At 33.3% G+C, this 27,268-nt stretch overlaps 2 protein-coding genes across 3 annotated transcripts in view; one reads left to right on the plus strand and one right to left on the minus strand.

Moving 5' to 3' along the window:
- The window catches only part of Ccdc82 (coiled-coil domain containing 82), a 34,259-nt gene extending 11,533 nt beyond the window's left edge, over positions 1 to 22,726 (minus strand). For both annotated transcript variants that reach the window (XM_026402744.2, XM_026402745.2), the window contains exons 1-6: positions 22,697 to 22,726; positions 17,008 to 17,741; positions 16,362 to 16,554; positions 6,797 to 6,889; positions 5,034 to 5,158; positions 1,940 to 2,110 (exon numbers count right to left, since the gene is read on the minus strand). In XM_026402744.2, the coding sequence (XP_026258529.2) occupies positions 1,940 to 2,110; positions 5,034 to 5,158; positions 6,797 to 6,889; positions 16,362 to 16,554; positions 17,008 to 17,727 (1,302 nt within the window). In that variant the 5' untranslated portion in view covers positions 17,728 to 17,741; positions 22,697 to 22,726. The remainder of the gene's footprint in view (positions 1 to 1,939; positions 2,111 to 5,033; positions 5,159 to 6,796; positions 6,890 to 16,361; positions 16,555 to 17,007; positions 17,742 to 22,696) is intronic.
- A 145-nt stretch (positions 22,727 to 22,871) lies between these two features.
- Jrkl (JRK like) lies at positions 22,872 to 26,461 on the plus strand. The gene is made up of 2 exons (XM_026402742.2): positions 22,872 to 22,923; positions 23,314 to 26,461. The coding sequence occupies exon 2, from the start codon at positions 23,453 to 23,455 to the stop codon at positions 25,025 to 25,027; it is 1,575 nt and encodes a 524-aa protein (XP_026258527.1). The 5' UTR covers positions 22,872 to 22,923; positions 23,314 to 23,452; the 3' UTR covers positions 25,028 to 26,461.
- Positions 26,462 to 27,268: the final 807 nt, after the last annotated feature.

Here is a 27,268-nt window from a genome sequence, read left to right on the forward strand (position 1 = left end):
TAATGAAGCAACAATTTAATATTAAAAAATTTCAATACCAGTCACTTGACATACACAATAACTAGGTTAATGTTTGCATGTAGTTATTTATATATACATACATTCTTACATAATGCAAGGACAGCTTATACACTGCTTATTATTTCACTTTCATTTAGCTATAGTATATAACCTTCAAAATATTATTTTAATAGTTATATTCTATCATGCAATGCTGATGTATCACAGACTATTAATCACAACACTACCTTAATATTTTATTTGAATTATTTCTAATTTTTGTATATCAATGCTTATAAATAATACTTCAATTAATTTCATGATCATATCAACTTGTGTTTATATTGACCTGCTCTGCATAGAACAAATTTTAGGCACTACTATATATAGCTTTCAACTCTAGTTATATGTAGCCATCCAATATTTAAAAATATATATCAAACCCTTTCTTCCTCTAGGAATCTTACTTTCCTTGAACTTACTAGTTCTGATATAACCTTGACAATGTTGCATTTTATCATTTGATTTAAAAATACTTTGCTATTTTAAGACATATCAACTGGCATCTTCAGGTAGTTTTATTTCCATGCCTTTAAATAGAATAAAAATTCTACTTAACTTTAATATTTTTCATTATATGACTTTTATTTCATGAGACATTTTATTCTTTAGACATTTCAATCAACCATTTTATATACAATCTTATTCCTTTACAGGAATGTCAGAGCTCTGGAATTAATTTTCCAACTTCACTTTAGTATTAGTTATAGATAGCAAGGACTATGAATGTACAGTAATATCTTTGATTTATGCACCAGAAAATGGTCCTTTAAGTATTAAACCACTTTTTCTCAGATTCTAGATGTCTTGTCTCATAAAGAGTTATAAATCAGTTTTAAACAATGGGGATATATGTATAATTATACTGAGAAAAGAAGCATTTTTATAGTAACTTGCCAAACAAATTAAAATTTTCCAAATGATTCTTGCATCCAGAGGGATCTGGTCAATTATTGCATAATAGTACTGAGGAATCATACTACTCAATTTAGTAGAATAATTCAAATAACTAGTATTTCCACCTTAATAACTTGGAGAATTCAGAGATAACTTTGGGTTTCTATTCCTCCACACACACACACACACACACATGCTCCAAGAATATGCACAATCAGTAGTATTTATAAATGGAGTATTCTTATAAAGTAAGATTAAACAAATGAAGAGAAATAGTCAGCATTTGTTCACATTGTATTCTATGTTCTTGTGTGTCAAACACTTATTCTTCATAGCATCAACTTAAGCATGTGGTAACTGCTCTGAACTCTGAAATGCTTCTGTTATAGTCTAAGTTTAATTATCTTATGATAGGATGAATAGGCACCTTCAATTAGTAACTTGTGGACTACCAATTTGGTGAATTAACTACCATAAAAGTTTTCACATCAAATTCTGCTTTGGAGTCAAAGACAACTTGTACTTGCTCTTCCCAGTAATCTTCCTTATCATTCTTATCCTGTTTTCTCCTCCTCTCACAATTTGGGTGATGTACATACTTAGAAAAGATGCACTGACTTTATTATCTCACAGAATTTGGAAAGAATATGCTATATAACACATATTTTCACATTAAAAAAACCTGCACTCTTTTTCCTTCTAGTATTTTCTCTATGTGAAAATTACTTAGGGTTATTTGTGAAAACTTATGAACTGAAAATTTCTTTTTTTTATTGTTGGTCGTTCAAAACATTACATAGTTCTTAATATATCATATTTCACAGTTTGATTCAAGTGGGTTATGAACTCCCAATTTTACCCCGTATACAGATTGCTGTATCACATCAGTTACCCTTCCATTGATTTACATATTGCCGTTCTAGTGACTGATGTTGAACTGAAAATTTCTAAGCATTGAAAACCAAAGTAAGATAAAAAATACCTGTTTATCATGTGACATAAAATCATCTGTTTCCATAGTCCTGGTATTATACAACTTTCCTGATAAATGCACTGAATATTTGCAGTGGCGATGCAATCCACAAGCCTGACAGGAACAGTTTTCAGGATTCTTCCAATGGATACTCACATTAGAATAATTTTCTACCCGCTCCTGAAAACAATTTAAAAATATAAGGGAGCTTAAAAAAATAAGAATTAACCCAATTAAATATATCTTAGGAATCAAAATATAAGAGCAAAATCTACTGATATTTCTTAATACTGAGTACAGAGTTGGTATTAATTTTAAATGAAAGAATATTTTTTTTTTCAGTATTGGGATCAAACTCAGGGCTACCTGCATATGAGGCATGGGCTCTACTACTGAGCTATATTCCAGTCGCTTAAACATGAATTTTTAGTCCTGGCTCTTAAAAAAATAGTCAAGACTAGGAAAAAAAATGTTTCATATCTTTTTTATAAGAGTTACTACTTAGTGTATGAAGTATTGTTCTCAATGGATTTTAATTTACTTCTTTTCTACTTTTTATTTCTAATTAACATCAATAAGGTATTAAAAATAAGAAAAAATGAGCAGTATAAAATCAGGATAAGAACAAGATGAGTTAATTTAAGCTACATAAAAATTGAGAAAAAAATCATCCATTCTCCATTATATGAGTTATATCATATTTACACAAAATATTCAAGAAATGATTTAATCCTCTCTGGTTATTTGCTATAGTCTTATGAAAATAATCACACAGGAACTAAGGTTTTTACTTATCCAATACTGATAAGAACAGTCTAATAATTGGAATTATTTAATGAGTAAAAGACTGAGAAAACACTTAGTGTGCAACAATAAGCTTCCTTAAGCTGTGAAGTTATTTAAACCTGAGTAATTATGCTTATAACCTAGGTTTGTGTTAGACACTACTGTTCTAATTAGTAATGTATATTAGGTTTTACTACAAAATTTGAAATGCACTCATGAGCATATTTACATGGTTACTAATATACATATGCATCTTCTACCAGTCAATGGTAATTAAGTTTCTAATACACTTAAAACATTGTTTTTGTTTAACTTTCATATTTATCATACTTCACAACACTTTCTGACCTGTCACTTACAGGCTGAAATTCAGACTGAATATGTGACTAACCACCTTTCCTTCCTGTGTTTGTGGTACTCATGGAAGCACACACATGCTGAGATGAAACATGAGTTGAAAGCTCTGTCATTTTGATTTTCTGAGTGACTGCAATGAGCAGAGAACTCTTGATGACTCACACTGGACATATAAGTGACAAACTTTGTTGGGCTAAAGTATTGTGATTTATTATTTGTTTATTTTGTTTGTTATTTCTTATCTTTTACAGTATAACTCAGCTCATTTTATGATCTTCCTGCTCTGTCTATAATATTTTTGCACATCTGACAGTTACTTTAGCATGGGGTGGTATAAATTCACTATAATCTATCATAGTATAGTAAAGCATAATGTGGCATAAAAGTATGGGTTTTAAGAGTCTGACTATAAGTTTAAATGTTGGCCTGTATAAAGCACTAGCTGTACAATCTTAGGTTACTTAATTTTTCTGAGTTACAGTTTCTTTATTTGTAAAGTTTAGGAGAAAAACAGTGACTTCTTTATGTGGTTCTTTGAAGATTAAATAAGTTTACTTTCCATGTAAATTACTTGGTAAAAGATAAATGTTCTAGAAATATATACTATTTTCTTTCTATTAAAGTAATTTTATGCATATTATAAAAGCTCTGCTATACATTTTATCTTCAAAGTAAGTAAATATTTCCCTTCAAAGTAGATAAACATTTTCCATATCTGAGGATAAAACAGGCTCAGAGAGGTTAAAACTTTACCCCAAATCAAAAAGATATATATATGCTGACCCTAAACTCAAGCCATCCTCTAACTTGAAGTCTCCTAATCCTGTAATCCCATAGCCATCTCTGAAACTTCAGCATCGATGGCAAATTTATCATCATGTAATTCAAGAATGAACAGGCCTTGCATGGAACCACATCTTCTGATAAATGAGGTAGCTAGCTAATGATTAAAATAATAGAGGTATTTTAAGGGGCTTGAACTTCCATTATCTACCATTTTCCTTCTTGATCATAGAATATTAGAAGTAGAAATATAAAGACCCTAAAAAATCATATAGTATATCTTCTACTATTAGAGATTATAAGCAAGAAATCTAGAAAATAACATGGAATCCAGGAAATATTATAAATTAAAAAGGTGAATCCTCCAAATTGGTAGAATAACAAAATTTAAGATAAAGAAGTATGTCAAACACCATGTAGGACAATGTTTTTCAAATTGTTTCATGAAAATCAAACATCCAGGTATTTCATACAAAGGAACCTTATAGTAAAACACAAATGTGGAAGCACTGCCTTCTAAACTCCCTACTGAAGATAAACAGTACAAATTCAAATATTAGTGCTCCTATAAAGTCCTCCAGTAAAGAAACAAGATTTTTTTGGGGGGTGGGGGTTGGGTGGAGAGGCGACTCGGTAACCAGCAATCAAATTCAGGGCACTGGACCACTGAGCCACATCCCCAACCCTACTTTGTATTTTATTTAGAGACAAGGTCTCACTGAGTTGCTTAGTACTTCACTTTTGCTGAGGCTGGCTTTGAACTTGAGATCTTCCTGCCTCAGCCTTCTGTGCTGCTGGGATTACAGGCATGTACCACCATATCTGGCTGAAACCAGTGTAAATTAAACCACTGTTTCTCAAAGTTCTCTGTCTATAGAACTATCTCTTCTGAAATAACAATTAACATTGTGTGAGACAATCTCCTGGTTTTAAAAGATAGGCTAAGCCCTGAGATGTTCCAAAGTTGTTTATCATTTAAAACCATCTAATTATTGAACAGATTAGATAGTGTGGATGACTAAAACAATAACAGCCATTGGAAAAGAATTACCCAATTACTTCTATACTTTAGAAGACTATTCCATCTGACTGGATATTGAAATCTTGAGAGGTCTACATACCCCACTGACTTGAGAGGTCCCATCCCCACCCAACCAAGATTAAAAACAAATTATACCTTATATTGCTCTTTCCAACGACTTCTAGAAGCTAAACTCTCTAGACGGGGCTGAACAAAGCGATTATCCAAATAATGAAGAGATGTCAACATATCTTGTGCATATGATTTTTGCCTGGTGCCATCTGTTTAGGGGGTCAACAACAAAAATAAAACAATCACTTTTTCTACATACAATATTGAAGCAATTGTACATTTAAGGATCTCTTTCCATAGCTTTAGAAAGATGGATGGTTGGCTGATTAATTGGTTGGAAATACTTTGAAATATAAAAAAAAATGTAATGGGGTAAAAAAAAAAATCCAAGCATAAGGGCAAGAAAACAGGGTAAAAGGCTCTATTTTTTCTCCTTGTAAACATCAAACTTTTACATTATTTTCTAATTAAAAAAAGAGTCAGGGGCTACGGTTGTGACTTAGCGGTAGAGTGCTTGCCTTGCAGGTGTGAGGTCCTGGCTTCCATCTTTAGCACAACATAAAAATAAATAAAAAAATAAAATGTATAAAAAAATAAAAATATACTCTTAAAAAATAGCCAGATGAAAATGCCTACCAAATTACTTCTTTTATTCTCATCTTTACAAAACTAACATGGATCAACCACTGAACTCCAGAAAAAAAAAAAAAGTTCTGACTAGGCTTTCAAGGCCCTCTGCCATTGCTGCCTTTCTACTGATCCAGTGGTAACTCCTGTGCCAACAAATTAGAACTGATTTCTGATTAGTCCTTTCCCTCATTTCCTTTTAGTTGTTACACTCATTTCTGTCTTCCTGATTTGGTTCATAAAATATTTTCTATTTATATAGAGAGGAACTGATGTTTTCTTAATGAATCTAGCTAATACATTTATCATGTTTCTTTAAGTCAATATAAATTCAAACCATACCTTACAAACATGGCTTATAGAGTCCACCTATGCCATATCTACTCTTCTGAACTCATCTCCCTTTCCCCCAACTCATTCTACTCTAGTTACACAGTCCTTCTAGTTGTTGTGGAAGCATTCCCCTCCCCCCCCAGGGGTATTAGCAGTTATACTCTCAAACAATGTCTGGTCCATAGTAGGCATTCAATAAATATTTATTCCATAAATTATTACTAAAATCTTATTTTGGCACATAGGTAGGTTTTCAACACAACATACTTATAGTCTATTAAATAAAGAATTCTGTGCTGAATGCAAAATATGAGTATACATATAGTTCCTCTCATACTCTGGTAGGGGAAAAAAGAAAAATACATTTAAATAGAATACAAAAAAGTTGCAAATACATGATGAGTTCTACCATAAGAGATAAGAGAGTGAAAAGTACCACTTTTGTGGGTCACAGATAACCTTCATAGTAGAATGCTTTTACACTCAGAAAATCTGAAATAAAAAGTAACAGCAACAGCATGGACAAAGGCACAAAAGTATAAAACAACATATAACTGTCAGTGAAATTCAAAGAACTTAAGCTAGGAGAGCACATGGGTGTTCAGGCACCTTTCTGTTTTATGAGTATATGTCATATCCTTAAATTCACTGTAAACTCTTTCAGGGCAAAGACCTGTCACAATCTTATCTACTAAATATCTCAAATAACAAACAATAACAAGCTTTTAAAATTAATGTATTTTTGGTATAATTAATTCTAGAAGGAACAATTTTTATGCCTTAAAAATGGTTGTCCTTAGTTTTGTTTAATCAAGTTTTAAAAGTTATAGTGTTTAAAAAAATGGGAAAATTAAAAATAAAGTTGTTCCATTTATCTATAAACTTACCATACAATGATCCCAGAAAAGATTCATCTAAAGCATTGATCAGAAGGGCCTTCACAACTCTTTCAAAGTGAGTATAATGGTCACTAAAAGAATCTGAAATTAATTTAAAATAAATATTAGAATCTAGTAAATAAAATAATTCCTTGAATATAATAGGTTCCTTCTCTAATGCTAAGAAATCAATACTATTTATATCAGAAACAGCATAATCATCTTAGCTGCCTTACCGACTTGTGTAGTCACTAGGCCTCCATTTTCCAAATTTACTGGCCTCTAATTCAAAGTTTATAGATGTAATTTCAAAATTTCCCAAATGTATAAAGGGAAAGTTTTTCTGAGAATTTTAGGGGATATATTATGAAAAAAGTAAAAATCATACCCTGGATACTTAAGTTTTTTTTTGGTAGTTGGACAGAATGCATTTATTTATTTATTTTATGTTTATTTTTATGTGGTGCTGAGGATCGAACTCAGTGCCTCATGAATGCAATGTAGGCACTCTACCACTGAGCTACAGCCCCAGCCCCTTAAGTTTAATTATTAATTGGACAACTGGTATGAGAAAGGAGGAGACAAAGTCTTCAAAAATAGATTGTTTAATACACTGTAGCTGTAAAACATGTTACGTATAATATCATTCAGGAAACCGATACCCTACCCAGAACCACAATGGCTATAAAACTCCATTTCCCTTACTACTGTCTCAGATTTGGGATTTTTCACATAAATTTATAAAAGTTGTGTCTTTTCTTTCTCATGCCAGCTATATAAGCATGTTTTATCACTAACCAAGTTTCATACATGAAATCATATGTTGTAACAGGCCAGACAGTGATTCTATTCTTATTATTTTGGGATTTAGGGATTACTATGGGGTGTGGCAATGTTCTATATTAAATATAACCTGTTTTTTGATCCTGAATGTTCATTACAGAACATTTGCACTGCTTTGGGCACCTGTGAAGACATATTAAGGGCAGTCTGAGTATTTCTGGAAATGTGAAAGATGTTTATAAGAGATTAAATTACAATAAGACCTATTGTTGGCAACCATGAATTTTGACTTTCCTTCTGGTTGAAATGAAAAAAAGATGGAATTCAACATGGAAAAAAAACTTTATACTTATATTTTGGTTTCTAAAAGGGCTGTATAACTTTTTCAGGCTTTAGGGGAAATTTTAGAGTTCATTTTTCCTAAGGAGACACCTATAGGAAGTACAAAAGTGACTAAATAAAATAGTAATAAAAGCAAATAGCAATAGCAGGTAATTTTCACAGAAACCCTTAGACTTTAGAGTAACTATCATTACTGACAATTATAACAGAAGTAATCGCGGTCATTACTGACTATAGTATTTTCTTAATGATCAGTAGAGCATAATTGGGAAATAAAATATAGTAGTACTTCAAAAGGATTCAACTTTTACTAGATTTTCATCAGACTCTGAATATAGAATAGAGTTGGTATGCAATTTTATTTGCATTAAAATTTATAGGTGAATGCCTTCCTTTCCAGCTATTCAGAAGGCTGAGGCAGGACGATTGCAAAATTGAGGCCAGCTTGAACAACTTACCCAGACCCTGTTTCAAGATAAAATTTTTAAAAAGTCACCTAAACTCTATTTTACACTTCCAAAATATATTAAGGAAAATAAAATTCAATCCCTCTGCACCTAAGCTTAACTATCAAACAGCAACAGAATTTTTTACCTCACTGAATTTATCAGTGTTGAATGTGCTAATGCTCTGAACTGCCACTTTATTTCAAAGACCTTAATCACCTTGAGAGGTTTTTTCCCTAACCATCACCTCTCCTATCAATAGCAATCAGAATCACCTTCAAAAAGGCCAGGAAGAAGGCCATGACTTCATTTTGTTTTGAGTGGATGCAGGGTGTTGGTAGGATGATTTTTCTGGCATCTTAAATTGAAAAATAATAACATTATAGAGCAAGTAAATGCCAGACATCATTCTAAGCACTTACATGCATTTTCTTATTTCTCACAATAAGCCTCTGAGGAAATTGAAATACAGAGAGGATGAAAAAATTTTCAAGATCACACAGCTGGTAAGTATTAGAACAAGGGCTGGAACCTAGGGTGTCTGCCTCCAGATTTCAGGTAGATATTGTTATTCATGGTAGACTGATTTGATATTTCAGAATACAGAAGTTAAGCTTGGATAGAAAGTTGAAGAAAATAACATTCAAATTTCTTTTCTTAAAATTAAGGAAAAACAATGTGTAATAAATAACATCAAAATTTACATAATTAGAGGCAGAACAATATTCTAGGAATATTGCTAAAAACTTTCCCCCATGATAATTTTATTGTTTTTGTTTATTTGGTGGTGCTGGGAATTGAATCCAGGGCTTCCTTCATGTTAAGCTCACATTCTACCACTAAGCCACAGACCCCTCTGCACCCCATAATTTTAAAAACTGGAAAAAATAAGTAGAAAATTAATAATATTTGTGTTTATGCATAATTTGATTTTTCTAAAGTAGTTAACCAGTTTCATAATTTCACATTTATAGTCTAATATTCTGGTGGTTTCCATGTGTAATTTGTTATACATTAATTTCACATATAGGCTAGGACTTTGTTTCAGCATCATGTGCCCTTCTTACTGCTCTGGCTATCATTCTCAGGCCAGTAATACACTGTTTTACTTATTGCAATTTTATGTTAATTTTTTATATCTGGTAAGGAAAATTCTTTAAATTTACTGTTTTCAAAATTTATTTATTCTCATGGGTTTGTTATTCCAAGTGAATTTCAAGATTGTTTTGCAAAGCTGAACCAAAAATTAATTTCAGAATAACTTCTTGTGTTATGTATAGCACCTTTCAGAGCCATGCTTATTTTCCCACTTATACATGTTTTCTTTTCTATTTCATAGTAGGGTTTGTTTTTGTACCTATAAAGCCAAGCTTTTAAGATTAGACTCAGAAAATTTATTTTGGTTGTCACAGTACATGGAATTTCTCCTGATCATGTCTTCTGAATATTTATTGCTATATATAAGAAAACCATTGAGTTTTACACATTTATTAGGAATCTGGTTATTCTTCTGAAATCTTTTACTCATTTCAAAGTGGTCAGATTTTCCTGGATATTTGTGGGAGATGAGCTTCCTCTGATACTATAGAGCTGCAGATGATACTATTAAGGGATTCTTGGGCATTGTCTTTGCCATCTCTCTCAACCCTATTCTTACTACTATTTCAAGAAACAAAAGAAAGTTTATAAATATTCCCTTAGATAGAAGCATAGTGATGGTTGATGTACTTTCTTCCTGAATGGAGGTATAAGCCTAGTATAAGAAGCAGAGGCAGAGGGCTGGTGATGTGGCTTAAGCGGTAGCATGCTCACCTGGCATGCGTTGGGCACTGGGTTCGATCCTTCAGCACCACATTAAAAAATAATTAAAAATAAAAGATGTTGTGTCCACCAAAAACTAAAAAATAAATATTAAAAAATTCTCTCTCTCTCTCTAAAAAAAAAAAAAAAAGAGGCAGAAAAAGAAATCGACTTCTTTTTCTACTCTAAAAAAATTCCCCTAGCCTGTATGTAGGGAAAAGGAATCTGAAGAAAACTATAGAAAGATATATGACATTACTCCTGCTCTCAAAATATTCATATTCCTTCTCTTAACTTCTGTAGCCTTCGTTAAGTAAGTTAGAAACTTAGAGTTTATATATACACATTAAACTTACTACATTCAAATAATATCTTTTCAATACAGATGCTCCTTGACTTATGATGGAGTTACATCCTAATAAACTCATTTTTAAGTTAAAAATGTTAAGTTGAAATTCACTTAACAATCCTAACTTGGGCTGGAGGTATAACTGAGGTCCTGGGTTCAATCCCCAGCCCCACGAAAAGACAAAAACAAAAACAAAACAACAACAAAAAACAAGAATACACTTAACTTGCCTATCATAGTACACTATATTATTTACCCTGGTCAGCATCTCAAGAGTGTTTCATATTGCATATCAGTAGTCTGGAAAAAGATGAAAATGAAAAGGTTTATGCTGAATGCATATGGCTTTTACACTACCGTAAAGCCAAAAATTCTTAGGCAAAACCATTTAAGTTGGGAACTATATGTTTTGCTTTAATGTCTTAATAAATTGTTCAAAACTCTTCAAGTTAGGAAATATTTTTATCTTCCTCATTTTAACTACTGACTCATTATACTATGATGTTAACTCTTGATTTAAAACACTGTCATGTAAAGGACATGTTCTGCTATTACTAATTTTATATACTTGCTTTTTTATGAAAAAGCATGTATGGGAATGAATATTATTAAATGCCTTTCTATAATCTCAACAAATTATGATTTTTCCTCTTTTAATATTTTAACAACATATTCATATGATTCCTAAAATTATTTTTATAGTTCTGAAAAGAATGGCTAGAGGTGTTTTCTTTATTCTTGTAATTGGAAAAAATAGTTCTTTCATAAATCAATATGCAAAGTATTTTCATCAATTTATCAGGAATGTGAGCCTCTTTAATTTGAAAAAAAAAACACCTATTATGTGTTATGAAAGTAACTCCAGAATATTTTATCTTTGAATTCGTATCTTAAGTTTTCTTATCTAAAAATATGGTATAATGTTTATTACATTCAAATCTTCCTTTATGCCAGGCTTAGTGGCGCATGCCTGCAATCTTAGCTCTTTGGGAGGCAGAGGCATAAGGACTGCAAGTTCAAAGCCAAACTTAGCAATTTAGTGAGGCCATAGGTAACTTAAGAGAGACTGTCTCAAAATAAAATAGAAAGAGTTGGGGATGTGACTCAGTGGTTAAGTAGTACTCCTGTGTTCACAATCCCTGGTTACCCTCAGCCCCTGTCCCCGCCAAATCTTTCTTTACATATCTCACTAAAGTTATAAAATTTTCTTACTTGAGGCTTTTATCTGTGCATTACACTCTCCCCCTAGGAATTTAATCTTCTTCATAACTTTTTCTTCTCTACATTAGAACACCTCAGATTTATCCTATCTATCATTGATATGATTTTCAGTACTGTTAATTCTGTTCTTTACTGCTTCCAATATAGACTTTATTTCTGACTTTACACTTTGAATTTTCTGGGAATTCTTTGTCTTAGCCAGTTCCCTTTTACTTAAAATCAGGCTTTCCTTATGACTTTCTACAGCTTTACATTAGATTGCAAAGCAAATACTTTAGTTTTCTTCTGTTTCCTTTAATAAAACATTTTTCATGGTAATTTTTTTCCGAGTTTACCTTAACTGCCCCAACATGATTTCATTGCTATCTTTTGCTTATTATAGAACAAGGCAGGGGATCTAAGATTTAATATTTAACATAAGTGGTTGTGATACTTGTGATTATTGGGCCCATTCTTTATTGTGTTGATAGAGTGATTCTCTTTAATTGCTAGATGGGGATTAAGTTGATGTTCATTTAGTCTAATTTCCAATATTCTAGCAAGGCACTAATAAACCAAAATGTAATCTTCTCATCTTTATGAGGTTTTGTTGATCTAAATATATGATAGGATATAGATTTTATATATACAGATCAGAATTCTTTTCCTATTTTCCTCCCTGTGTATAATATTTTCAGTGTGTGAATATACAGATCTGATATGCAATGGACAACTGCCCCTCTCCTTTCCACCTTATCTTTTCTGGGAGTTGCAGTCTCAGAATAAACTAATAGGGATTGATGAGAAGGGAAGAAGACTATAATTGTCTCTAACTTCAACCATGTAGCAAGGAGGAAATTACACTATTTTGAGGTAATAGTTTTCTCAGAGCCAAATGGGAGGTAGTGAGAAAATGACAAAATATCTTCCTATAGGTTGACTGCTGACTGCAAAAGGCAAAACCGAACTAACCACTGATAGTGATCCTCAAATTGCATACTCAATTAAACTGGGAATATTAGCTTAATTACAATTTCCCCCTGGCCACAAAGTGGTGTTCATTATTCACTACATTGGTTATTGTTTTAATGAGAAAATAAATTTTTGATTTTATAAGAATTTATAGTAACTATCAGAACATAACCCCTTAGCAAATTGAAAATTGCTTATATTAAATTTTATTATCTTCACATATGGCTTAAAACTAATAAGTACAAAAAACACTAAAACAGAAGGTATCATTCTAGGTGGGGCATGATGGTGCATGCCTATAATCCTAGCAGCTTAGGATAACTGAGGCAAGTGGATCACAAGTTCAAAACAGCCTCAGCAACTTAGCAAGGTCCTAAGCAACTTAGTGAGACTCTGCTTCCAAAAAAGAAAAAAAATTATCACCCTAAAATATGGGGCTTTTTTGGTCTGATTTTGAAAAAATATGGTCATGTTCAATATTTACCTGAATCTTGAATTATAAAACTCAAAAGAGTCTTCAATCACTTACTCACTCAACTTATCTTAATCATTCAGCTAATAATGAGTTTCTATGTGTCATCAAGTCCCAAAGGTACTGGGAATATGAAGACAGGGGATGTTGGTTAACCAATCAATTTTATTTATTTATTTTTTGGAAGTGGGGACACTCACTTGCCTTATTTGATTGGGCTTTATGATTTTACACATCAAAAACTTTTTTTGATTACAATTCTGACCAATGTATAAAATTATGTAACCACCACAACAGCTGTTCCTCCACACTAAACTCCTTCACAATACATCTCAATCATTCAGTTTCATACACATTGAATCTGAGACCTCTGAAAGATACCGTGATTAAAAAAAAGGACAATAAAATGATAAAAATTTGTGACTTATGTTTAGAAATCTTTCATGGCAATAAAAGTTTGGGAATTTTTTCCTACATATTGGAGTAATGGGGAGTCTTTCCAAGCACAAGCAAAACAAAGGTAGTTGAGGATGGAATACCTGAAAACATCAAAATTTACATGGCAAATGGAAAAGAAAATAATATTACAAGGGAAGCCAGGAGAGAGTGGTACCACAGAAAGTAAAATAGAAGAGCAACCTGAAAGTGAGAGTGGCCAATGGTAGCAATCAGCACAGCAATATTAGGTTAATAAAATAATTGAAGAGCATTTGGGTAAAGAAAAGGTTAACAATAACTTCAGTAAGAGTAATTTTACTATACTGCAGGAGTCTGAATACAGTACTTTGATTTTTACTGGGAAACATGTAACAGCATGGTAACAGAGTATTGAATGAGTAGTAGAATATACTAACTCAGGGGGGAAAGGCATGAATATGGTTACAAGTGAGGTCAATCTGCTTATAAAGATAAAATCATTGAATATAAGGAGAACTGAGTATATGATAGAAGTAGAAGTTTTAATTAAGAACCCACAAAATAAAATATATTGCATAAAAAGTCAGATATATTTTCCCCCAAAGCAGAGATGCTTAGTACTAAAAGTGAGCCCAGAATTCCTTGATTCAAAATGAAGTGAAAACTTATGTTCAGAGAAAAATCTGCACACAAATATTTATAGCAGCTTTATTCATAATTGCCAAAACATGGAAGCAACCAAGATATCTTTCAGTGGGTGAATGGCTAAACTGTTGTAAATCCACACATGGAATATTATTCAGATATAAAAAAAATGAGCTAACATGCCATGATTAGACATGGAGGAACTTAAAATGCATCCTGTTAAATGAAAGAAACCAATATGGAAAGTTATAGGCTACATGATTCCAACTGTGTGACATTTTAGCAAAGGCAAAACTGAAGACCTCCTCCCCCCAAAAAAAGAAAACCTCAGTGGTTTCTAAGAGTTCAGGGGAAGAAGGGAGGGATAAATATAGGATATTGTTAGGATAATGAAATTGTTCTGTAAGATACTGTAATGGTGGATACATATCATACATTTGTCAAAACTCAAAGAAAGTACAACACAGAGTCCTAATGTGATCTGTGAGTTACACTCAATGATAATATATCAATGCTGGCTCATCAACTATTACAAAGGTGTCAAATTAATCCAAGAGGTTAATAATAGGTGACACTGCATGTGAGGGAGTATAGGTCAACTCTTTGTACTCTCCACTTAATATTTCTTTAAATTACAACCTACCATTAAGATGAAAACAAGTAAAGAAGGAAGTCATTAAAACAAAAATCAGAAATGTAGGATAGGTAAGGAAGTTATAGTTCCTACATGTTGGACTTTTATTTCCATTAATTAGCAGGAGAAGATATGCTCAGGTATTTTTCAGCAAATATTTTATCACCTTCTAGATATATAATCCAGAACAATGGGGCACTTCACAATTAAGTATATATCTTTTTAGTACTCTATTAAATAAAATGGGGAGTACACACAAAACACTCATATCATATGCCAAACTACGATGCTTGTTTCAAGGGAAAACACTGTGCAACTCTTTGAGATGGGGCAAGGCATAATTTATCTTGAAACACCATTTTTAACTGAAAGAATGCTTTACAAAATATGATTATTCAAACTTGGGTATCTACCAGACATTTTTTCAAACAAACAAAAAACAATGAGCTTGTCACTTCAAGAACAATTCACAGGGTTTGTTTTCAATGATAAAAATCAAGTTTTTAGGTAGAAGTCAGAATTTTGAGAAACTTGTCTGAGCTAGTTTGAACTTGACAGCTTTACAATACCATAGCACTATTCTGATGAGATTGATAGTGATATCAGTGAAGGTGAATTTTAAAAAATTATATAATAAAATGGGCTAGCATCTGAAGGATCTGCAGTACCCAGTGAACTAGTATACTCTAAATGACTAACATACTATATTGCAAAATTATGCTTGGGTAAAAGAGTTATTCAAATTGCAAGACAGACAAATTAAATGATTATTAAAATACTCATCCCTTTTTCAGCTACCCATGTGAAGTAAAATTTCATGTGATTCAACCAAAACAACATATTTCAACAGACTGAATTAAAATTAGAGGTAAGAACCCAGCTGCCTTCTATTAAGCTAGACATAAAAAAATATTTGCAAGAATGTACAACTGCCATTCTTCTCTTTTCTGTAAATAGTTACTCCTCACAAAATGTTATTTCTGTTAGTGTAATGGGTTTAGTAATGTTATTTTAAATTAATAAATTAATAAATACATTTTAAAATTCTAAATTTTGTATCTCTCTAATGGTAAAATATTGAGTTAGCCCACTAGAAATAAAGGCTTATTGGGGTAATTTTTTGGAGGGTGGGGAGTGCTAAAAAGTGATTTACCACTGAACTATATCTCCTATCCTTCTCATTTTTTATTTTGAGACGGGCTTGCTAACTTACTGAGGGTCTCACTAGTTGCTGAGATTGGCTTCAAACTTGTAATCCTCCTGCCTCAGCCTCCTGAGTTGCTGGGATTACAAGCATGTATCACTGCACCTGGCAGAGGTCAATAATTTTTAAGAGTGAAGAGTTCCTAAGACCACAAGAATAAAATACTAGACTAACAAATTTAAGATATCTAAAAATGAAACCATAGTTCCTAATCAGTGGTTTATAACATGATATTAAAAAGGATGATTTGATGCTTGATACACTATAATGATTAGAACAAGTCATAAAAATATCTTGGCATTTAACTTACAAAGAGAATTCTGTTTTACTAATTTCAATTGAGAGGTAGTCAATTTTTTTTCTTGTTGATTTTTATTCTCTTCATCACCCTCCTCATCTTGTACTACAAAGTCATCAATAATATAATTATCTCCATCTTCATCATATTCAGAATCCTCCTCCTCCTCTTCATTACTGCTTGGGCAGGATTCCTTTTCAGAGTCCTAATTAAATTAAAATAAATGATTCAGTAAATTGTGGCTTTAAAATGCCTAGATGGATATGAAATTAAAAGATTAAATCTGAGAGCAAAAAATGATCCATAGAGTTAAGTTCATATTTTAAGGTTAAAATTAAATTTGTCATGTTATATGCTGAACTCTAAGGAAGACTATACCTTGCTGAGGTGATAAAATGTTTAAACATTAAGAACATAAGCAGTGAAGAACAGGAAAGACCATACAAAACAAATAGTCTTTCATTTTAAAAAACAGTGAGGTAGTAGGGCTTATGATTAAACAATATATTAGATGTGAGTACAAACAAGATCAAAGATACTTGATTAAAAATAAATTCTAGACTTACTGAGAAATAGAACAGACTCAGTACTCTGATTTCATAATATTTAAATCAATAAAAAATTTAAAAAATAACAAAACCAACAAAATAAAACACACCTCAAAATCTCTACCACTATTGCGTCTTTGGCGAGATCTTTGTTTTGAGAGTTCTTTCAACTTCTGGAGTTGTTCTTGCTTTCGAGTAGCTAATGATTTCTCAGGGTTTTTTAGCTCCATTTCCACTGAAGAACATTCATCTTCAACCACTCTTCGTGGACGTTTAACACCTACTTTTCTAATTAGGATATCACTGTCATCACTCTCATCACTGTCATACATCACAGAGGATATCCTTTTTCTTTTCACTCGCTTGATGTGTTCTTCTTCTAAATCCTCATCTATGATTTGTACAGTATGTTTTTTGAGATCCTTCTCTTCTTGACTCAAGTGCTTTTCATGATCTGTCAAGTCAATATTCCTATGGTTGGCTTTGTTCATTTCTTCTTCATATGTTGAACTGTTGCCAGTGTTAATGACATGCTTACTGCTGCTTCCTTCACTTTCAGTTTTGATTAGTTTAAGCACTCTTTCATTTTCTGGTGTGTTATTACTATCCAGCCCCTTGTTACTATCAAGTTCTTCATCATTATCAACACTTTCATCACTATCAAGCTGTTCGTCACTATCAAGTTCCTCATCACTATCAAACTCTTCATCACTATCAAATAACTGTGAGATACTATTTCTTTTAGTCCGCCGCCAATCAACTCGAGATTTTTGCTCAGGCACTTGAGTTTTAGAATTTTTCCTTGTTTCATGTCTTCTAACATGTACCATTTTCACTTAAGCTTCTACAAAATAAAGTTATTAGGGATATAATAACAATAACCAGATTAAGGCAATGAAATTAAATTTATTTGGCTTTATTAAATGGTCAAAAGGTAAAATCACATGAAATATCTGAGTGAAGATGGCAGAATAATTATTCAACAAATAATTTATTGACATTTATGAAATAACTGTATTACCATCTGTTCTGAATTATGATATATGTTGTGATAAAAGTGATACATAGAAAAATCATGGTCCTGTATCCTTCAAAAAATTATTATCCATGTGTAAAACTAATAGAAACATGTAATTAAGAAAAATTCAAGATAACTCAGTTACCAAACGAATAATAAAAATAACTATGATGGTCATGTAAAGATGCAGTGAGGTAAAAGGGCAAATGATTTACAGAAGATTATCCTGAACAAATGTATGTGATCAGACAGAATTCTCAAGGATTGGTTATATCTTAAAAAAAAAAAAAGGAATTTCAGGCAGATAAAATGGTAAGGGTAAAATTTTAGCATTAATAAAGAACACGTTATGTTCAGTAAATGAGTTTGAAAAGGGTATTTAAAAAGAAAATTCCAGTCTGTTCAGTTTGGAAAAAAGGAGAGAAAAGTGAAATGAAATTACCAGGATTATTCATCCTGAATGTAAAGGTTTCTGAACAGAGAAATAACATGAATTATAAAGGATCAACTGACATGAAGAAATTTATAAAGTAACAATTGACATAAAAGACAGTGCAATACTGACACAGCCTATCCCCTAAAATTGTAGCTTCTACAAACCTTAGTAAAATGGCAATGGTCTTAAACCATTGAAAGATACAGTGTAATCCAACAGAAAACTTACTAACAATCAATAATGAAGTCAAGTCAAGTCAAGTCAAAAACAAAAGAGGTTCATAGTGAAGCAGATCATGATATGGGGGAAAAAAAACCCCAAAGCTGTCAGTATATGATTAAGAAAAGGGTGAATTCCACTAAAATTATCATAAGCATATATTAAAGGATCAATTAGCAATAGGTAAGATAACTGGAAAATCAGTAACCTATATGTACTTCTGTGGTTGCTAAGCAATAGAAGTATGATTACAATGTAATGAGACAGATCTCATAATAAATGTATTGGAACTTATTCAACTGAATGTGATCCCCTTTGAAGAAATCACCTTATGAAGCTGATTATTCCAATATTTCCATGATGGCACAAAATATAACTAGAGTTTTTCTATAATCCAGTTATAAAAATATAAATTAAAAAATATGAAACTAATCATTCTAAAATGTTTATTCCAAAGAGTGGTTTCAACATCCACTTTATTCACTTGTCTCAGTTATAAAGGGTTGTTAGTAGGTTCCAGAAATAAAATCTTATTTTAAAAATATTTTATTTTTTAGTTGGAGATGGACACAATATTTTTATGTGATGCTGAGGATCGAACCCAGGGCCTCGCACGTGCTAGATGAGTGCTCTACCAATGAGCCACAACCCCAGCCCCAGAAATGAAATCGTCATAAGATAAAGATAACTACCATTAAAGACTTTTTAAAATGTGTGGCATACTCTGAAGGCAATTCCACAACAGAAAAGTAAAAGAAAAAAAAAAAAAAAGAACAATGGCAGTATTAGTAGAACAAATTAATAGCTTCCTAAGATGATTACTTTGGAGAGGGGAAAAAAACAACCCATTTGATTGTATAAATTCTGGTATATTTATAAGGTAATATGTCTGCCTAAAATGGTAATATAAAATCAGAATCATATAAATAAATATAAAATCATACAAAATCAAGAACAACAGAGACTGTAAGATTATAAACCAGAAATTATCTTTATAGTGTTATATACCAGAAATTCAGTGTAGGCTGAAGTAGAACCTTAAAACAAAATATAATCATATTGTTTTATAGACCAAAAGTATGCTACTTGAAAGCACATTTGGATTAAATCTTAAAGAAGACTTATATTAAAATCAATGAAGATAAAAATTTTGTGTGGTCAAAATTACCCTTTCTAAGAATGCTTATTTTGTGCTCTTCAAAGCATTGTTTTGTGTATATCACATTGCTTTACAATGTCTACCTAGTTTCTTTTCTAGTTTTGAACAGATTACTGTTTCTTTGGTTAAACACTAGATAAAAGGCAGCTTTTGAAGCTCTTGACTACAAAGAAGTATTTTTAAGCACAGATAGTTAAATTTGCATAAGCCAACTAGGCATATGTGCATTATGCTACATGTAGCATTACTTATTATTACTTAAATAGAAAGGCTTATTTCTTAACTGGAAGAAATAATGAAAAAACATTTATGATCACAAATAACAAATATGGGTTCAACAGTTACACTAAAGCAAACATGGACAGTAAAAAATATTAAAATGAAAGATAATTTTTATTAGTACCCAAAGCAGATTCAAGTACACTAGATGACCATTTTACAAAACTATAACATACTCAAAAGACATTTATTTATCATATAATAGGTTATTCCTCTGAAAATTGTAGAAAAGATGAAGAACATCACACTATTATAAAGACACATTATGTCTGTACATCATTAAGGTATCATTAAAAGAAACCCCCGTGTATTTATAAATGTTCAGTATATATTCATATTTATTTTTCAACTCTGACAATGATCCTATGAAGACAATTCTCTCTTCATTTATAAATATCAAAGCCAATGACATAGAGTTTAAATGACTTACCAAGATCACACAGCTTGTTAGTGACAGAGTAGGGATTAGAAACCAGGTCTCCTGATTCCCGGTCCAGTGCTACACAATGATTGCTGCCAATATCATATTTGTACAGGTAGTAAAAATTAAGCTTTTAATATATTATTATTTTATCTCTCACTCATGCTAAATTTTAGTTTCAGGAAATAACCATCAGAATGGCTTTGGTTTACAGACATGCTTTTTTATTATCCAACTGAATTTTAGTGCACATGAGTTAGGACAGAAACTTCTGGAAATCATTTATCCATTAGGCAAGAAAAGAATGTGCAAAAGAGATGAAAATTTGCAAACTTCCCTCTATCATCTTATTGATGAAACTGGTCACAAAATTTAAGGGAATACTCAGTGAGCCTAAAAGTATAAATTTCAAAGAAAGGCAGTCTCTCACCAGAAAAATATTTATTTTGGAAAACTGCAGAATTTGCTTGAGGAGGCACATTTAAATAAAATAAATCATTTCACTTGGTCACTTCAAAATTGCCAGCATCTATCATATTTCAAAATTGCCACTTATATCAGTAAGGTAAAAAAATTGTTGAAGAGTAGAATTTGAACATGGTTGGCTCCATTAAAAATTGTGGATATCTTTACTATATTATCTGGGAAGGGAAGAATGATGACAGAGGGAAAAGGTGAATGAACCTGGGAAGAGACATAAGAAGATAAAGCCGGGATGATGGGTAACACATCTTTAGAATTTACTCAAAGAAGAATCCATGCAAATGGCCATAATTTCTGTGTAGGCTGAAAAAATACTCAATTTCTTGAAATGAGAATTTTATCAAGCTTCTGTAATGATACCTTACCTTTAGACAAAGAAAAACAAAGACTCCAAACAGAAAGCATTAAATAAGCGAATGGAGAAGATAAATACTATTACATCTTTGTGCTTCATAATTATTATTATGTAAGATGTATGTATATAGCTATGCTGTCAAAAAATATAAAGGTAATTATCCATATCGCCTGTGTTTTTCTCATAGTAACTCTATGATTAAAAAAGGTACTGTGATGACAGCATTTCTCATCAGAAGAAATATTCTTTCTTCTAGAGTTTAAGAAAAAAATCTGTATAGAAATCACCTACTTGCTATACGAACAATATATGCGGTAGTTTACACTAAGATTTTAGGTGCAGTGAAACCCCTGGCCATTATTTGAAATTCCACCAGAAGGAATTCATTTTTTTTTTTTTTTTGTAAAACATCACCTCTCCATGATGTTTTCTTTTCTATGGCAGTTTAGAGAGGAAACATGAATAAACCAAAGAAACAATTATCAAGTATCTACCAAAATGCCATCACATGCTCAAAGCAGTGGCATTAGTGAAAAAATAAACATGCTCTCTGCTCCCAAAGAGCTCACAATCTGATGAAATTACTAGGGGCACCAAAAACAAGTCAGCATAATACAAGATTTCATGGCTACAGTGTATGATTAAGTTCTTATCACACCAGTGTGAATAAATTTATCATAGTCCTTCCATTGGCTGGAAAAGAGGACAGCACAACACGACAGAAATAGGAAATGGGAAAATAAGAAACACATAAAAAGAGGAAATGCTAATTCCTCCCACTTAGAATCACAGTCCTGCACGACACAATTTCACAGAGTGGATTCTGCCAGCTTGGCAACCAGGATAACTATATCATTTATTAAAATCACAACATTGTCGGTGCTTTGCTAAATCCAGCACGGATGAATGGCAGACGGAGGAAAAAGATCCTCCCGGGAGTTAACATCAGTGTTATTCTCACGATTACAAACCTGGCTCTTTGGTAGGACGCATGCACCCAGTGCAGCCTGCGCGCTCACTTGCGCGTTCACTCTACCTCCAGGAGGGAGGGACAGTGTAGCTAAGAAACTGGACCCTCAGAGATTCCCGATGACGTGAGCCGGAGGACAGAAACCCCCAGACCGCGGAGAGGCTCTGCACCCAAAAACCAAACAAGGGTCTGGAAAAGCCGGTACCCGAATTACGGACCGAGCACTTCCTCTCGGCGGAAATAACGGGCACCGCGCCCACAGCGCACAGCAGAGGAGGAAGGCTGGTAGAGAAAAGGACTGACGGGCGCCGTCAGGTCCACCCAACAGCGCCCGCGGGAATTTTACTCTTGGCCGGCCGGGAAGCGCGGTAAACCCCGCCCTTCTAATACACCATTAGCTGAGGGAGCAAGGGCAAGTCCCCGCCGCGAGCTGGCCCCGCGCCGCCCTCGCGCTCTCACCTTTCAAAGCGCCTCCGCCTTTGCCTCCGCCTCCGCCTCCGCCCCGGGCACTCGCTACAGCAGAGGCGCCCACCCGCTTCCGGGTACCAGGGGAAGTCCCGCCTCTAGGCGGAGCAAGAGGCGGAGCCAGGTGGCGGGAGGGGTTGTCTTCCGGGAGCTTGTGCCGGGGGAGGAGCGGCCACTGCGCGGCACTCAGGGAGCTGTGCGGGGTTCTGGTTGCAACTGAGGTGGGAGAGGGGCCCGGCGGGCTGAGAGGGGCCGGGAGGACTGCACAAGCCAAACCCGGCGTGGGACAGTGGGGCTGTGCGGCGGGAGGGCCCAGCAGTTGGGGAAGGAATCAAATCGTTCCCCTGGGGAAGGTGACTAGTCCCCCGCTCTTCCGCTCTCTGCCGTAACTTTGGGGTGTGGCAGGGATTAGTGACCAGGGACCTGGGTGTGAAGGAGAGTTGTGGCCACGATGGGGTTATAGTCTTGTTCCCTGCTGCTGGCTTGATAACACACATGTGTGTAATCCAGATTATCCGCGGTGACTTGGGGCCTCCTCTACTGCCCATCTAAGTTAAAGGCCTGCTTTCTCAAACTTATTTTTAAACCTTCCTTTGCCATCTCTTTGCCAGCTAAACCCAGTCAGGGCTACCAAGTTTCTCAGAAGGTTAAAAGGTCCAGAGTGTAAGACTTCGTTAAAGTGAGTCAAGAGAAGGAAGGATTTTGTGGACTACTACAGTGTGAGTGCGGGGTGAGTCCTAGAGTCTCACTATGTCAGGGAAACGGAAGCGAGTGGTGTTGACTATTAAAGATAAGCTTGATATAATAAAGAAACTTGAAGACGGAGGTTCTTCCAAACAACTGGCCGTGATTTATGGAATTGGTGAAACAACAGTTCGGGATATAAGGAAAAATAAGGAAAAGATTATAACTTATGCAAGCAGTTCTGATTCCACAAGTCTTTTGGCCAAGAGGAAATCTATGAAGCCATCCATGTATGAGGAACTGGACAGAGCAATGCTGGAGTGGTTCAACCAGCAGAGAGCTAGAGGGAATCCCATATCTGGACCAATCTGTGCAAAAAGGGCTGAGTTCTTTTTTTATGCTTTGGGAATGGATGGTGATTTTAACCCCTCTGCTGGTTGGTTAACTCGTTTTAAGCAACGGCACAGCATTAGAGAGATTAACATTAGAAATGAAAGATTAAATGGAGATGAGACTGCTGTGGAAGATTTTTGTAATAGTTTTCGAGATTTTATTGAACAAGAGAATTTGCACCCTGAACAGATCTACAATGCGGATGAAACTGGACTTTTTTGGAAGTGCTTACCTTCCAGGACTTCAGTAGTCAAAGGTAAATGCACTATCCCTGGACACAAGTCAGTTGAAGAAAGAGTCACTATCATGTGTTGTGCCAATGCAACAGGTTTACACAAACTTAAACTCTGTGTTGTGGGCAAAGCAAAGAAACCTCGCTCTTTCAAATCAACTGACACTTTAAACCTCCCAGTCTCTTATTTCAGCCAAAAAGGTGCATGGATGGATCTTTCCATTTTCCGACAATGGTTTGATAAGATTTTTGTGCCACAGGTTCGAGAGTACTTAAGATCTAAAGGCTTGCAAGAAAAGGCTGTTCTATTATTGGATAACTCACCAACACATCCAAATGAAAATGTCTTAAGATCAGATGATGGCCAAATATTTGCCAAATATCTGCCACCTAATGTGGCTTCATTGATTCAGCCCTTGGATCAGGGAGTTATAGCAGCAATGAAGAGAAACTATCGTGCTGGTCTTCTCCAAAACAACTTGGAAGAAGGAAATGACCTGAAGTCATTCTGGAAGAAACTAACTCTGCTTGATGCACTTTATGAAATATCAATGGCGTGGAACTTAATAAAACCGGTATCCATTAGCAGAGCTTGGAAACAGATTCTTCCTCATGTAGAAGAGAAAGAAGGCTTGGATTTTGATGACGAAGATATTTCTGTGAGTACTGTGGCCACCATTTTGCAGCATACCAAAGGATTGGAAAATGTAACTACTGAGAATATTGAAAAATGGCTTGAAATAGACAGTACTGAACCAGGCTATGAAGTATTAACTGACAGTGAAATCATCAGAAGAGCACAAGGTCAGACAGATGAATCCAGTGAAAATGAGGAAGAGGAAATAGAACTAATTCCAGAGAAACATATAAATCATGCAGCTGCTCTCCAATGGACTGAAAGTTTATTGGATTATCTAGAACAACAGGGTGATATGATTCTACCTGATAGACTGGTAATACGTAAACTTCGAGCCACCATCAGAAATAAACAGAAGATGACAAATTCTAGCCAATAATGACATTTCATTTTTATCATTGTTTTAATAATTGTATTTGTGAGCATACCCCTTTTGCAACATGGCTTAATTTTCTTTATGTTCTGACTTCTCAGGCATAGTCCTATGAAATACAGGTATAAAAACATCTGTCCAAGTATGGTGACACAAACCTATAATCCTAACTGCTTGGGATGCTGAGGCAGAAGGATTGCAGGTTTGAGGTTAGCCTTAGCAATTTAGTGAGACCCTGTTTCAAAATAAAAAGGACTGGGGATGTAGTTCAGTGGTAGATTGCCTCTGGGTTTAGTCCCCCAGTTTTACAAAAAAGAAAAAAAGAAAAAAATCTAAGATTTGGGGATTTTTTTTTTTTTTTTGCTACCTGTTGTCTCTTGTCCATTTATTTGTTCAGATTATCAGAAGCTGATTATGTATAAACTATGTGTATACCTGTATTGACTTTTGTAAGTCCACCATTCTCCTTTCTATAACAGTGGCATTTCCTGTGATTTTTAGTAATAGTTAAGAGATAACAGTGAACAGCTTTAGCACTTTTCTAAAATCTTTTGCTTGAATTTTCAGGGATGCCACAGCAATCTTTTCTTGTAACCATCTTAAATGGTGGTCTGTTTTGTGTTTGTATAGTGTAAAGGTTGAAAAAGATCTGTATTATAAGATTTTAGGATGACCTATAGTAATTTAAATTAAGTTCAATAATGATGGGGAAATGATGATTTATGAATTATAAAAATAAGAACTAATGCTTCTGTTGTCTCATTTGTGTGAGTGGCAAGATGATGATATTCTGGAAATCAAATAAATATGGTAGGTAATTGCTAAGTTACGTAGAAACTTGGAAAGCTGATATTTAAAAGAAGTATTCTAATCAATTTATTTGTAGTAAGAATTTTGGGAACTTTATAGTTATTTATAATAAGAATAATAGGTTTCTTTTAATTTAGTCATTTTTTTATGAATTGGGAAACAGTATAGGTTTATTTATTCATCTTATTATAGTACAGGTTTTTTAATGTTACATGTTATGATTTGAGCTCCCAACTTATATTTGGGGTACAGCATTTTGGGAATTTGAAAGTTAAGTTTGTTTTTAATGAACACTTGGGAAATTGTCTAAAACTTGGAAAACTTTGTCATACTTGGCTCTTTTATTTGTTATGAAAAAAATAAAGTTTTTACTATTTTAAGTAAGTCATGTTTGTATCCTATTTTATGAAGAAAACAGAATAACTATGGGAAGTGCCAGACACTAAAGAATTTATTGTTTATTGTTTTGACATATGTGAAAAGGGATTAATTATTTCTGCTAAAATTTAATGTAAGTCAGAATTTTAATAAATTTTCCTGATGAACTATTTAAGACTTGAAAATACTTTGCATGTATTAAAACTATCATAATTTGTAATTTAAAAGCAAAATGTTCCCATATTATATCATATTTGGGCCCAAACTTTAAAAATAATAGTAAATCAGAATTTTTCTCAGTCATTTTTGAAAGGTTAACTTTTTCATTGAAATATTTAACATTTTATGCCTTAAAATTCTAAAACTTTAAAAGTATTTTTAGCTTTCCATAATTTCTGTTATCTTCATTTTTGTATATGTCTACATTTTTAAAAGACTTAACTTGTGATGAAAGTATTTAAATGTGTTCACTCCATAAATTTTATCACTCCACCAGAAGTTAACATGTATATTGAATCAGATGAAAAAGTTTTGCTATTAATTAAATAGTATATAAAATAATTTTTGTAAAATGAAAATATGTACTATAAACCTTCTTGGAATTTTGTCTGGATTTGCTGTCTTCAGAACTCATCCTTTTGGTGAAATGCAGCTGTGTCATTGCCACCTAGTGGTGAAACTGATGTTACTGCTAAGCTTTGTGGTTTTAACAAATATCTAGTAAAAGGTTCATCGTGGCTGTGAGTGTGAATCTTGTGACTTTATCTAGATTAAGAGCTCCATTCTTTCTTTGGTTTACTGCTGCTTGCTCTTCTCTGAAATATGAAAACAGGGGTAGGTTAGCAATTTTGTTTCTGATCATTATGTTCTTTATTATAAAAGCTGCCAATAATTGAATGCTGTTTTATGATGTAAGCAGTGTACTTTATATCATTTAATCCTATAAATATGAGTAGATAAAATATGCCTATCTCATATTCTTAATTTCTGAAGGTCATTTGCCTATAGGTAAGAATTTTGGAATTAAATTTCTATGCTTACATTTATCTAAACTAGACC

This window comes from Urocitellus parryii, chromosome 4 (assembly GCF_045843805.1).
Source record: "Urocitellus parryii isolate mUroPar1 chromosome 4, mUroPar1.hap1, whole genome shotgun sequence".
NCBI lineage: Eukaryota > Metazoa > Chordata > Mammalia > Rodentia > Sciuridae > Urocitellus > Urocitellus parryii.

What these genes read in the sequence shown, in the direction of transcription:
- Jrkl (XM_026402742.2), top strand. Translation starts at nt 23,453, where the DNA reads ATGTCAGGGAAACGGAAGCGAGTGGTGTTGACTATTAAAGATAAGCTT.